Below are 13,748 nucleotides of genomic sequence, written 5' to 3' on the forward strand. Positions count from 1 at the left end.
GCTGGGAGGGTTTGGAGAGTGGGAAGGCTGGCACCTTTTCCCTCCAGCATTGGCATTTGCTCCCCCCATCTATCCATGTTTTGATTTGGGGGTCCTCAGCTGCACCTGCAGAGTGCAGAGCCTTTGCTGACCCGGAGATGCCGAGAGTGGGAGTTGCCAGGTTTTCTGATGGCTCTGGGAATTTCTCTTCAGTTGGCTCATTCCCCTCAGTGAACGGGGAAGGTCCTTCTCTGCACGGCCAGAACAGCCTGATGTGAACTCGAACTTGTTTCCTCCCCAGTATTTTTGGGTTCTGGCTTGCTCTGGGTGATTCATCCTTGCCGATCTGTTGGCATTTTTTATATAAACAAGTGGCTTGAGCAGAGGTTCAGAAAATAGTTCTGGGAGGCCATGCTGGGGTCTGACAGTGCTTCTGGTCTTGGGAACTGTTGTCTTCAGCCACAGTCCCATCCCAACCATGTGGTGCCATCTCCTCATGGAAAAATCTCCTGACTGCCCACGTGTCCTTAGAAATCACAGTCCCGAGAGAAGCAGGATTCGGTTTCCGTTGCTTCCCTCCCTTCCTGCTGATTATCCCTCCAGCCACAGGTGCTGCTGACTTGGGATCCAGCACTCATGGGCAGTAATTCTGCAAAGGCACCTCTCCCCTGTCAGTGCTTACCCTGTCAGAGCTGGTAACTGCCACAGTAAAGCACTGAACCCACGAGGCCTTCACTTATTCTCTGGCCTGTGCTGTCCCTCCCAGGGGCACGAGCTGTGTCTGTCCCCAGAGCCTTGTGAAGGCAGAGCACGCTGCTCTAGGAGAGCATTCCTGCCATGTGATACCTGCTGTTCTTGGCCACCACAGATTTTTCTTTAACTTCACTGTTCTGGGCAGTTTAGAATTACTGAAAGCATAGACTCTGCCCAGTTCCTCTGAGCCCCCTGTTATCTCTGATGGCCCTGCCTGTTGCTGATAGTCTGTGTTCCCTTTGCTTAATTTCGTGTGACTTGTGGCTCCAGGACTTTGCTGAACACACAGAAACCTCCTCTGCTGACTTCATCTGCCCTGAGGAACACTGAGAAATAAACCTGGGAGGGCGAGTGGGAGAGGGAGCAGCTCCAGGAGGAGCTGGGGGCACGGTGGGGGTGTGAGGGGCTCTGCAGAACCTCCTGTGGCAGGAACTCGGGGCTACTTAAAACATGAATTACTGGGCTGGAGGAAGGAGGTCAGGCCAGATGGATTTTTTTCCTGTGGGGCAGGAGGAATTAGCTGCTCCTGGGCAGAGTCACCTGCAGTAATGCTGTAAAGGTGCAGTTACAGCCCTGTTTGTGCTGGATGGGGGCTCCTGACCCTGCATGTTAATCATAAACCAGCCCTCTCCTCACCACCAGCCCCTTGCAATCTCCTGTTAATCTTCCTTGTTAAAACAGGAGGAGAAATTACCCCGCTCTTAAAAAAAGTATTAATTTTTAGAAGTGCTTCGGTACACAGAGCTGTGGTGATTTAGGAGAAATCAATGTAACAGTTATTAAATTATATGGAAGACTTGGTTGTGGCTGAAATGAAGAGTTTCCTGGAATAAGAAACATCCTGGAACTTGTGTCGCTGCCCTGGAGTTATGTCTGCAGGGAACACAGACATTAAAATGCATTTGCAGGCAGTTGCCTGGCTGGGAGGCCTTGGAGGAACAAGTGGCCTTACATGCTCATGTCTTTGCCTTTGCACTGCGGGGTTGGGGTTTGGGCTGAGGTAGTAACACTTTATAAACCCTCTGTGTGAGATGCCTGACACTTCCTGCAGGCATGGGGTAAGGAAGGTGAGGGCTGTGGTTGTAACTGCTCACAGTGTGCTCGGGGTGCTCCGATTTAGGCACCCTGAGCTGATCCCCAGGAGGAGGAGACCAGCTGATGTTATTCCAAAGCAATGTCTCCTTTTGGTTGGATGAACTGTGCCTTGAGGGTAAATCTTTCCCCTCTGTGTACAGGAGGAGCTCTTGGGGCCGTCTCAGGTGGAGATACCTGTGGTTAAGGGAGAGGAATTTGGCTTCTGAGGTGTAATCTGTTGTCAGTTGTGCTTGGTGTGGGTTGCAGGAGCCAGCCAGGCCCTGGGGAGGGGGTAAAAGAGCCTGGAGGGCTCAGACATCCCCCCCATTCCAGTCCTGATAGTTTTCATCTGTGTTGCTGCCTCCAAGCAGTGATGTCCACTGTGGGCAGGAGGGGATGGAGATCTGCCTTCTGAGGTTCTTGGCAGGGGCTGTGCCTGCCTCCTCCCTTCCCAAAGCCAACAAAAGCGGGAAAAGCCGCTCTGAAACGCTCAGTGCTCTCGAAAACGATGGCAATAGAATCCAATAGCAGACCACGGGGACATGGCTTAAAATAGATGCTTTAATTCAAAGCAGGGTTGGTCTGAGTCAGGGGGTGCTGAAGCTTCCCCAGCACAGCAGCTCCCTGGGCTGTGCACTGGGGTTGGCTGGAAGGGGGGAAGTCAGATGTGAGTGCTGGAATAATCCTGCTGTCCTGGCCCTGTCTGGGAGCACACGTGTCCCTGGCTGAGCTGTGGGGAGCAGGGGTCTGGGGGCTCCCCGGGGAGGGGGGCAGTGGCAGTTCTGGGTGTTTGTCTCACCCGTGGTGATCGGTGGTCACACCCCGGTGGTCACACCCCTAGGATCAGTGAGCAGCCCTGGTTATCTGTGTCCTGTGCCACTGCAGGGCTCTTGGCTGCCCCATTTGTTCGCTAACAGAAAAGGAAGAGGAAATAACCCACCTGCTTTTCCAAAAGTTGCACGAACAGCAGGAGGTGGTGGTTCAGTCAAGGTCACCAGCGAGTCGCTAATTAAGACATTGCAGAAATGAATTTGGCATCTTCACTCCACACATGTTGTTAAAAGCACCTGCCCTGGTGTTTTTCTTCCCCATTTGCTTGTGGAAAAACCCTCCAGGACGAGGTGTGTTGCAGGATGGAACGTGGATCCTCACTGTTGAGGGCTGTTGATGTAACAGTCCCTGTGGAACCGCAGTGCTGCAGAGGGTTCTGCCCTTGGAAAGGAGCCTCGCTGCAGGTTTCTGTCCTGTGGGTGGTTTTCCAGCTCTAGGACCCAGCATGTTTTCCTTGGAGGGACCAGTTCTTCCTCCTCATCCAATGGCATAAAGCAAAATTCCCTCGCTCTGGTCTGCGTCCCTGGAGGGTCAGAGAGCACCCCATTTTCTGCTTGCCTCTCTCCTGAGCCTCCAGGGCCTTGGCTGGCTTCTGTCACTCCAAAGCTCTGGTTTTAGGGAAGTGCCTCATAACGTGGGATTTTCCAGCTGTTCCCGGCACGAGGCCCCAAGAGCACTTCCAGCAGCAGTGGCAGCAGCAGCAAGTGCTGGAGGGCAGGACAGGGAGAGCTGCACTCCTGTGCCGTGGGGGTGTGGAAGGAGCAGGAGGAGCAGGGACAGAGAGGCTCGGAGCAGTCAGTGCTCCTCTGCCATCCCCAGTGCTGGGTCTGTGCACTGCTGGGTGTGCTGGGCAAACTGGGAAACTGGGACTGACCCCGCGGGCAGAGCCTGGCCCTGGGGCTGCTGCTGGCTGTGCCAGGGAAGAGCAAACAGGAGCCTCTTCCACCCAATGCAAACAGTTCTCAGGGATTTTCTGCCAGGCGAAGGGTTCTCTGGCTGATTCCCTCCCCCTCCAGCCTCGGGTGGCGTGGGAGCAGACTTTCTTAGGCTTACATCCCTTTCAGGTGTCCCTTTTTGTGCCACCTTCACTTCCCCACCAGAAATTTTGCTTATTTCTGTTACCAAAAACTGTTAAAGTTAAAAGGGACAGCCTTGGAAAGAGACGGCAGCATCCCTGGGAAGTAACAGTGATCTAGGGAGGAAAGGGAAGAGAATGGCCACTCCTTTGGATTTCTGATGGCACAATTTGGGGTGGGGCAGGCACTGAAGACAAAGAGAGCACATGGCTCTGGGGGGGGACACCAACGTGGGAATACTCATGAGCTTTGTCACTTTGATCCCTTCATCTGAGCCCGAGATGGGGCGGGCGGGAGGGCAGGACCCCCAGCCCGGGGCAGGGGCTGTGCTGGGGGGACAGGCTGGGCTCGGTGGCCGGGGAGGGCACGGAGGGAGCCCGGAGCCCTCTGGCTCCGCGGAGCCCGGCGCTGTTTACTGAGCTCTGTGGTTGGATTACACCACGTACAGTAATTCTCCTCGCACTGCCAGTAATTTCACTGACTTACCAAGCAGGCATCATTTCCTGAAAGTCAGCCCTGGACTTAGAGGAAGTAAGAGCCCTCTCGTCGTGACTAAACACTCTATGCAAATCTCCGGGCGCAGGACAGCGGCTCTGCCGGGCCCTTTGCCTCCATTTTCCCTCCCGCCTGCTGAATGTTGGTTTTTAAAGCCCCCGATGAGCCCCGGCCGTGAATGGACCTTTCCTCACTTTGCACTGAGCGCCCTCCCCCTGCCGCTGCCGCCGAACGCCCCCCGAATGCTGCTCTAAAATGTCCCAAATGCACTTCTGGCTAAAGTTCCCGTCTCTCTACAAGGTAATGCCTGATTTTTCCTGGTTTTTTTCCTGCTCCTCGGAATTCCCGGTGCCCTTGGCTGCGGGCAGCCGGCCCCAGCTGCTCCCCGGGCGGGTGTCCCGGGCGGTTCTGCAGAGGCAGCAGATTTTGGGAATGGTGTCTGTTGGGCACCAGGAACAGATTTATTGTCCCGAAGGTGTGATTTATGTTTTACTGGAACCTGCCTTGCTGGACACTGCTCTGTCAGTCAGAACTCGGTCCCTGAGCGTGGAATTTGGAGGGAAGGAGCTGTGTGGGACTCGATCCGTGTGTTTGTGTGGGTGTGATGGCTTTGGGGGGTTTTATTTCCAGATGCTGGGTGCAGGGAGCGAGGGGAGCACCGGCCGGGGCTGAACCCTCCCCATTGCCAGTTTGTCACCCTGAATTTAGAAAACTTTTGGGGTTTGGCAGCTGAAAGATTTTATAGTGATTGTCTGCAGCTCCTGAGACATAATGTGCTTAATCTGTGATTTCTGAGGTGCCAGATCTCTCCTTGCTGACAGCGTGGCTGTGGTTGTGGGTGTGTATTTGGGTATATACATGGTTTTTTTGGTTTTTAATAAAACCCCCTCTCGCCTGGGTGCTGTGCTGTGCAGTCATCCAGAGCTGCTCTGCAGACACTGTTTCCTCAGTGTCTGGATTGTGAGAAAATTCTATTGATGGCCAAAAATATTTTTAGGATGCTCATTCCTTCTGTATTTAGACTTCACCTGTTCTTTTTTTTTATTTATATCATTTATTTATATCATTATTTTTAACACTTTGTTTTGACCAAAGGAGCTGAGCTGTTCCCAGGGGCTTGGAGAAAGGTCCAGTGTTTGGGCTAGTTTACCCTGATTTTTTCCTGGTCTTTTCTAGGGAGTGAGTTGTTGGGTTTGATAATCTCAGTTTTGGGATAGTGACAGGAATACCATGTGCCACAGCAGCATCAGTTCATCCTCTGCTCTGAGACCCACCTGCAGCCCTGCCCCCAGCTCTGGGTCCTCGGCCCAGGACAGGCCTGGACCTGCTGGGGCCAGTCCAGAGGAGGCCACGGAGATGCCAAATTCCAGGAATGAGATTTATGTAGAGAACCGCTGCGGAAAAACATCCGAAGTAAAAATCCTGCCTGGCAGGACAAATTCCATCTGTTGCAGAAATGCAACTTCTACTGAAGCAGAAGTGCTGTTACTGTAAAACCTCATGATTCCAATGAGAAATCCTTAAAATTCTGCTTAGTCAGTCTGAAACAGGGACAAAATAACTTGTTTCAAACCCCGACACCTGAGGATCCTGACCATGAGCTCTTGGTTGAGGTGATGATCCTTCTTTCCCCCCCCCCCCCAGGACATCAATGCAGCTGCTCCAGTTTGGGCCAGATAAACCAGTGGAGTGATTAGTCCAGGCATGGTTTGTACTGGTTGTGGTTATTTGTGGCCTTTTGTTAAGCAATTACTCTGGGTTTGATAGAAGCAGGGCCAATTTAGTGCCTGGTGGTGGAAGTTCTTTGGGCGGGGAACCTGGCAGGTGATTAACTTTAGTGCTCTTTAGATAATGCAATTAGTTAAGACAAATGGGAGACTCTGGAAGTTGGTGACTAATGCCTTGTAATGCTGGGAGAGGATGGGATCACTGCATCACTTCCAGGACTGGTATTGTCCTCCCTCTGCCTTGGAGGCTGGTTTCCTCCCCCAGTTCAGCCCAGTGCCCTGAGCAATGGTGGGGCTGGAGCCTTCTCTGGGGGTGGAAGGGGCTGGGTTTGGGAAGGTGGGGGACACTTGCTGGGATGTCTCAGGTGGTGTCACAGGGCTTTCCCAGATCCTGCTGCTATTCCAGCCCAGCCCTTGCCTGGCCTTGGGACCGGACATGCAGTGGCCACTCTGGGCTGCCCCACAGCCTCCTGCTGCCCTAACACGATGTGCAGATGTTTCCTCCTGCCCCAACCTCTGTCAGTGCCACTTGCAGGTGAACAAACCCTGCTCAGAGGTGTCTCACCATGGCTCAGTGACGGGACCAGCCGGGGATCCTGCACAGGGCACTCCCTCTGGCCAAGGCCATGTTCACTCGAGTGTTGTTCTGCTTTCTCAAGTGTGAAACGGAGCCCAGAGATCCCCTAATTCTGAGGTGATAAATCTGGGTGCCTGTTCACCCTACAGACACCTTGGTTTCTGGGTAATCCTAAAATAGCCCCAGAAATACCAAGAGCAAGAGCTGCACAGGAAGCGCTGCCCGTTGGGCACATGGCAGCACCACTGCTGGCAGGAGGTGCCACCCTGCTCTGCCAGACCCATGGACAGCCCTTGCTCCTGGAGTTCCTGGGTCCCCAGGTTGGTATTTGAGGAATCCAACCCCCCACATCACACCTGCCATTCCTATAGTGCCTCTGTGCACCGCTGCCAGTGCCTGCACACAGCAGCTTCAGGAGACATCCCTGGGAAGAGGGGAAGGGAACGTGTCCTGGAGGTTTAAACATGAAACCTGTACCTTTGGATAGCAATTAGGGGCTGTCTGACCCAGCTCTTGGCCTGAAGCTCTCAGGAACATCACGGCCAGGCTCAGCTGCTCGAGGGTTTATGTCAGGCAGGGCTAAGTGACTCTTAAAACTCTTTGGCTGCCTTTCTGCCTGGAGTGGGAATCTGGCCCTTAACTAGAAATGAGCAGCAATTCCTCCTGTCCCAGCCCCTGGCTCTGCTGGCAGAGGGTTATCACGCTGCTCTGGCTGGGCTGTGCTGACAGAGCTGACCCCTGTGAGGAACCACAGACCTCACTGGTGTTGGCAGAGTCTGTGAGGCACCAAGACAGACCTACTGGTCTGTCTGCCCATCCCTCTGGGATAGAGGCTCGTCTCCAGCCAGACCTGAGTGCTGGAGCTTGGTGCTGGAAGTACATTGATCTTCAATAAACAGCAGACAAAGTTCTTCTGCTTTGACAAAGTTTGAAAGTGGTGTTTGGTATGGGAGGAGGGCTGAGGTGATGGGATGGAGCCGGGGAAGGGGCAGGGATCTGTGCCACAGCCAAAGATGTAGAGCAAGAAGTGCTTATCAGCTCTTGGTTCTTACCACCTGAAATATAGAAATCAGACCAGAGGTTGATGTTAGGGAGGGGACTGAAGGCTCTTTCTGAGCCAAAGTCTGTGTGAGACAAAGCAAAAACATGACTGGGCTGGCACCAAATGAAACAATTGCAAACCCCCTCAGCCCAGGCACCAGAAAAAGAGCAAGAGCAGAACCTGGTCCCTGGAGCACAGTCCTTGTCCAGGCTGAGGCTGGCCCTTGGGAGGAGGATGGGTAGATTTGCCCAGATTTACCTAAATGCAAATCCAGGTGACAGCAGCACTCCTGGGAGCCTCTGTGTGCAGGGAGGAGAGGGATGTTTCCCGGGGGCTCCGGGTAGAGCTGTGTTGGAAATTGCAGTGAAGGAGCCACGCTGTGATCAGGTGTGGCTGGTTCTCTGTGGGCCTCTGCACATGAATGAAATCCTGGGGTCCTTAGGGGGTCAGGCTGAGGCCTTTGCACCCCTCAGCAGCCTCTTTAATCGGGCACAGACTGCAGGGAACCGATGCCTCTCTCCCACTCCTCTGTGCAGGGATGTGCACAGCCCGAGTCAGCCCTGACTGTGTGCCTGCACTCCTGGCCAGGGCTTTTCCTACTTTTTCAAGAAACAGGTTTTCCAGCTGCACCACAGAGGGTGTCCTCAGGCTCAGGTTAATCTCTGAGCTTTGTGGAGCGTGAAGTGATGGGGCTGCTCATCCGACAGCAAGAAATTAGAACTTGCTGGCTGAGAGAGGAAGGAGCTCTCTGGTCTCATCCTGCCTCCTCTAACCGTGGTCGTGTCTCCATGTCAGGATTCTTCATACCTCGATGAGCTCTCCAACAACTCCCTGTTCTCGTCCCCCGCGGATTCCCTGTCGGACATCGCGGATCCCAAGGACTTCCTGCCCGCCGACAGCCTCAGCCACGTGCCAACACTATGGGATGTGAACACGCCGCAGAACCCCATCGAGGTAGGGGCTGCTCCTCCCTCCTCCTCCCCAGAAGACACCTCAGGCTTCATCCTGTGGGGCTTTTAAGGAATTCAGAAACCAACCCAGTTCCCTCGGGGTGAGGTTGAGGTGTGGTGACGCTGTTCTGGTGTTACCAAATTCACTGGAGGAGGGAAGGGGTGAAGTGGTGACACATATTTGGTCTCCTGGGAGCAGAATGGGATCTGGGCACCCTCAGAGGGATTCACACACTCTTCCAGAGTGCAGCACAGGCACTAGCTCTTTCTCCTGGCAGCTGTGGCAGGGAGGTACATCCCGAGGAGGACGTATCCCTAAAACATTCAGCAGGTCCAGTGTGACCTGGACAGAGCACTCAGGAGTGCTGAAGGGATGGGCTCCAGGAAAACCACCCTGACATGGATCATTAACTGCCCCCCCCCCAGCAGCAGCACCTTTTGTTTGTTCTCCAGGGCAAATATTTCAGTTACAATGACTGAAAAACTGTCTCAACTTTAGACTCACCGTTTGTGTTTACTTTGTGAGTCCAAGTCCCTGCAAGCTTTTACATCCCCGAGTTTTCCGGGGCGTGGGATCTCCTGGCCATCCCACAGCAGCACGTGGTCCTGGGCACATTCACCAGCCCTCTGCCATCTGCTCTGCCTCAGCTGGGGGCTGACACAGTCACCAGGGGCAGCCACCTCCTCCTGGGGTTGTTGGAGCCACATCATCCCCATCCACTGGATCCGGGTCCCGGCTCCAGTTTCCTTTGTAGGTCACTCTCTTAGGAAGAATGAGGGAAAACACTCATTGTGGATACCCCAGGAGGCAACCTGGGGTGCCTGTGCCATAGTCATTGCTGCATTTTGAGGCTCTCCTGTGCTCAGAGGCTGCATTTTGCAGCCAGTGTCTCTGGCTGTGTTGCCATGAGACAATCACACACAGTCTGCAAACCTAGGACCAGCAAAAACTTACTGGGAAAAGCTGTTCTAAATTCAGTGTGAAGAAATAAGTATTGTGCAAGTGTGAGACTGACTCTGTGGGCACAGCAGTGTCTCCAGCCTTGGCCCCATCCCTGTCCCTCTCCCCTGCTGTTCCTCACGTCCTGCCCTCGCCCCTTTTGTCCTGTGGAGCACTTGGACTCAGATAAGGCCAATTAGCTCCTTGGAATTCCATTTATAAACAACTTCCTTTGGAAAGGAATCTCCAGCTATTTTAAACATTTTCTTATCTGTGTTTTCTGGAGACAGAGATGGTTTGGGCGGGGTTGTTGCTTTTTGGGCTGTTTTTTAACTGAGTGATGTTTCCTGAGGAGGTGTCAGGGAGGTGCATCCTGGACAGGAGATTTTGGTTTCATTTTTGCATGGAGGGGGCACTGTGGACCAGGACACTGGGTGAAAGGATTGTCAAACTGACTCATCATTGGCAGCTGCACGTTGGTACATGATATCAGCAGTTTGGATAAGCTCTCCCTATCCCTTCCCACATCCTCGCAGTGCAGTTGTCCACAGAATTGCAGGAATTTTGGCTTTCCAGCAGCCAGAGCAGTCACTAAGCTCCAGTACAAATGGGACATCAGTCACGTTACACCCAGGCAGATCCATCCTGATCCATCCTGATCCATCCTGATCCGTGTGATCCAGGACATCACTCAGCTGTGGCTGTGCAGCCAGCTCTGCCCCCGCTGGGCTGGGTTATCAGGACTGTAGTTTTTCCAGAATTTCTGTTTCAGAGATCCAGGCAGAGCAGGAACATCAGTCTCTCACAGTTCTGATGTGTGGGACATCCCAGGGGCCAAGCTGGATGCGTCCTGTGGGAGACCCAGCTGTGGATCCCAGGTACAGGAACAGCCTTGTGCCTTGTCCTCTTGAAAAATAAACATTCCAAGCTCCCTGAGAGCCCCTGGACTGAGGTGCCCTGTGCTGAGTCTGGAGTGGGGTGTTATGGCTGAGGAGGAAAGGGCTGGATATAGAGCTGCCTCCATGTGCCCGTGGGGAGAGGAGCTGCATCCAGTGCCTTGGCTGTTTATCAGTCAGGAATGGGCAGTTAGGGAAGAGCTGCCACCCTGTGAAATATTTGCAGGAGCAGCAGACAAAACAGTTCCCTTTGTAATGGAGCTGGGAAATACCATTTAAAAATAGTGCCTGTCATATCGTGTTTTCTCTCATCCATCTCACACATTCCCAGTGTTTTTAAGGCTGGGAAGCACAGACTTGCTTCGGAAGCCTGGGGCTGGAATTTTGGAGCTGCTCATGCAGTTTTTTATAGCTTGTTGACAGCACTTCACCCTTCTCCCAGCTCAGTACCCAGAGAAGGGATTCCCTTCCCAGGGAAGTCATGGTGAGGTGGGACAAAATGGAGAATAATGCAGAGAGGAAAAAGTGGAGTAAGACCAAGGCTGTGATTGTGCAATTATCACTCTCCCTCCTGCTTCCAGCCCCGTGTTCTCACAGATCTGTGTTCCTCTTCTTGGGATGCCCTTGGAACAGAGGGAGGAGAAAATCAAACTGGGAGGTGAGGGAGGGTGGAGAAAGGCAGGAGTTGTACAGGTGGATCATCCATCTCTCACTGCAACTCCTGATCCCACCTGCTCTGGCCCTCACAGCACATTCTCACCTGTGTGGGTGGTTTTCAAATGCTCTGAGCAACCAAGGTTCCTGTTGCATCCTCTGCAGTTCCTGGGGTGGAATGCTGAGTGCCAAAGCTGGATCGGGGTAGCAGAGCTTTGTACTTTGGGGACTGTGTGATGCAAAACCAGCCCTGTATTCACCTCCTACTGCTGGAGCTGCAAGAACACCTCCTGCTCTTCCAGCGGCTCCAGGCCTTCCTCCTGCCTGAGACCAAACTCTGAGCTGGGATTTGTAGGTGGGGATGTTTCACCTGCTCTCCAGATTTGCTGGCACTAAAAGCAGCTCTTCCGTCCAGCTTCCTTCTGGTAATTCTGACTCAGGCTTCCAGGAATGGAGGGTGGGTTTTTTCTTTCTTCTTCTTTTTATTTTTTTTGATTTTATTTAAAAATAGGAGTGTTTATGCCTAAGATCTTCCCATCTTTCTCTGCTGCTGGTGGAGCATGAGGCTCTGAGCCTGGCAGTCTGCACAGGCTGTAAACTTGGAGTAGAGCTGCTCCTGGAGCTGCTGATTGCTTTGGATGCCACGAGCTGCTGGCCTGACCTTGCTGGCTGTCGGGAAATTCCAGGGTGAATTTGTTTGTGTGGGAGCAGACAAAGGATCTCCTTGCCTGAGCCCCCCCAGCCCAGAGTGTCTTGGGAGCTCTCTCTCCTCGCTGGCAGTGGCACAGCAGGCTGGATGGGCCAGGGATCACACGTGTCCAAGGATCTGTGTTGGTGTATTTCTGGGCTTGCTGGGCTTGGAGGGCTGAGGGTTTGGAGCTCTTCCTCACCTGCACCCTTTGTGTTCCAGCTGTTCTCATCCAGCACACCATTCCCTGGCCTGAATAGCTCCCATGACCACGTTCCTGCTGTCCCCAACACCCCGCTCCTCATCAGCTACCAGGTGAGAGCGATGGGTGGCCTCTGGGATGGGACACCAGGCTCCTGGTGACATCCCAGTGTGGGGGGAGCAGTTCTGACCCTTTTCCCTTCAGAGGGAATGAGACAAGAAAACACAGATCCCTGCCTTTTGCAGAAGTGTGCTGTATTTCCTGGGGTGGAACCTCACTGTGTTAAGGGGACACTTTGGGCTCTCAGGACTTTGCCCTGTGCTGCTGGGGCAGCTCTTACAGCCCCTGGGGTTGGCCCCCACAGGTGGTTGCCCTTAGTCTGTAATGAGATGGATTGTGTCTGGAGGGTTTGGGGGATGGTTTCAGTGGCAGGTTGTGGCAGGGCACAGCACTGCACGTGTCCATAGCTCAACATTAACGTTGGGTCAATGCTTCTCTCCAGTCTCAGGCTCCTGCAGAGGAGGAGGACGAGGGTGAGGAGGAAGAAACGGAAGAGTTGGGGCAAACGGAGACCTATGCAGAATACATCCCTTCAAAGTGTGAGTGTTGCCATGGGAAGTGCTGTTCACTCCACTGTGGACCAGCCTATTTCACTGCTCCCTTAATTTCCTGGGAGCAGTATCTGATGTTTGCTGTGGCACCTCCCAGGCTTGTGGTTTTCTGGGAAAACTCTACAGTGACCAGGGCTGTGGCCTGTTGATGAGCTCTGCAGTGCTCCTGAGGTGCCCCTGGGAGTAAAGACCTTGACTTACCTGTGTTCTGTTGTCATTTAGCCAAGATTGGGAAGCACCACCCTGACCTGGTGGTTGAGACGAGTACCCTGTCCAGCGTTCCCCCCCCTGACATCACCTACAGCCTGTCCCTGCCGTGCTCCGTGGCTGACAAGGGCTCCCTCTCTGCACTACAGCTGGAAGCAATCATCTATGCCTGCCAGGTACTGCCTGCACCTTGCCCATCTCCTACCCCTCAAGAAAACTGCCTCTGGTGTTCACGTGGTTTAAAATAACTGTAATTCAGGTGGTGAAACTCCTTTGGCATTTTAAGTGCCTTTCAAAGGATTATTTGAAGCCAGGGAGTTCTGTGGGATCTGTTTCCCAAAGGGGCAAGAACCCTGGACTTTTGTTGTGGAGAGCTGTACATTTTGGGGCCTTTTCCATGAACTGCCACTCGTGAGCTTGGCCCTGACCCCTGACCCTTCCTGCCGTCCTTTGTCTGAGCAGGACGTGCGCGTGCATCGGTGGGAGGTGTGGAAGGGTTAAGCAGTGCTCACATCAAAGCTGTTAGCAAAGGCAAATCTAGTTTAATTTCCAGTTCTGTTCTTGATTTTGCAGCAACACGAAGTTTTATTGCCCAGTGGGCAGCGAGCTGGGTTCCTCATCGGGGACGGTGCCGGAGTGGGAAAGGGCAGGACCGTTGCGGGCATCATCTTTGAAAATTATCTTAAAGGGAGGAAAAAAGCTCTGTGGTAAGTTGTTGGGTTTTTTTCTCTCTTTTCCCGTAAGACCTCGGAGTTAGTTTGGATCTAGAAGTAAGGAATTCCTTAGTGCTGATGTTGGCTTTAGTGTTGAGTCATGCTGTGGCCTTGGGTAAGTCCTTTCCACCTCTTACTGCCTGGTTGCTGCCTGTGCAATGGGAATATTCTGCCTGCAGCAGGGCTGGAGAGTGAGTCACTGTGAAAGAGCAGGTTTTGTGCTCCTGGGGGTGCAAGGGCCAGTCTGGCCCCGCTCTCTCTGGAGTCGTGGAGGGGTGTGATGGGCTTCCTGGGTGCAGAGCCAGGAGTGGGGCTTTGCTGCAGATCACACAC

The 13,748-nt window shown here is 53.4% G+C and overlaps 1 protein-coding gene across 3 annotated transcripts in view; it reads left to right on the forward strand.

The window, feature by feature from the left end:
* SBNO2 (strawberry notch homolog 2) overlaps positions 1-13,748 on the forward strand; it is a 45,837-nt gene that overhangs the window by 15,574 nt on the left and 16,515 nt on the right. For 2 of the 3 annotated variants that reach the window (XM_064637608.1, XM_064637607.1), the window contains exons 5-9: positions 8,350-8,508; positions 11,905-11,997; positions 12,387-12,483; positions 12,718-12,878; positions 13,276-13,409. In XM_064637608.1, coding sequence (XP_064493678.1) covers positions 8,350-8,508; positions 11,905-11,997; positions 12,387-12,483; positions 12,718-12,878; positions 13,276-13,409 — 644 coding nt within the window. Of the gene's footprint in view, positions 1-4,229; positions 4,509-8,349; positions 8,509-11,904; positions 11,998-12,386; positions 12,484-12,717; positions 12,879-13,275; positions 13,410-13,748 lie in introns of those variants that run through there. The other variant, XM_064637609.1, reaches the window with a different exon arrangement.

This window comes from Pseudopipra pipra, chromosome 27, assembly GCF_036250125.1.
Source record: "Pseudopipra pipra isolate bDixPip1 chromosome 27, bDixPip1.hap1, whole genome shotgun sequence".
NCBI lineage: Eukaryota > Metazoa > Chordata > Aves > Passeriformes > Pipridae > Pseudopipra > Pseudopipra pipra.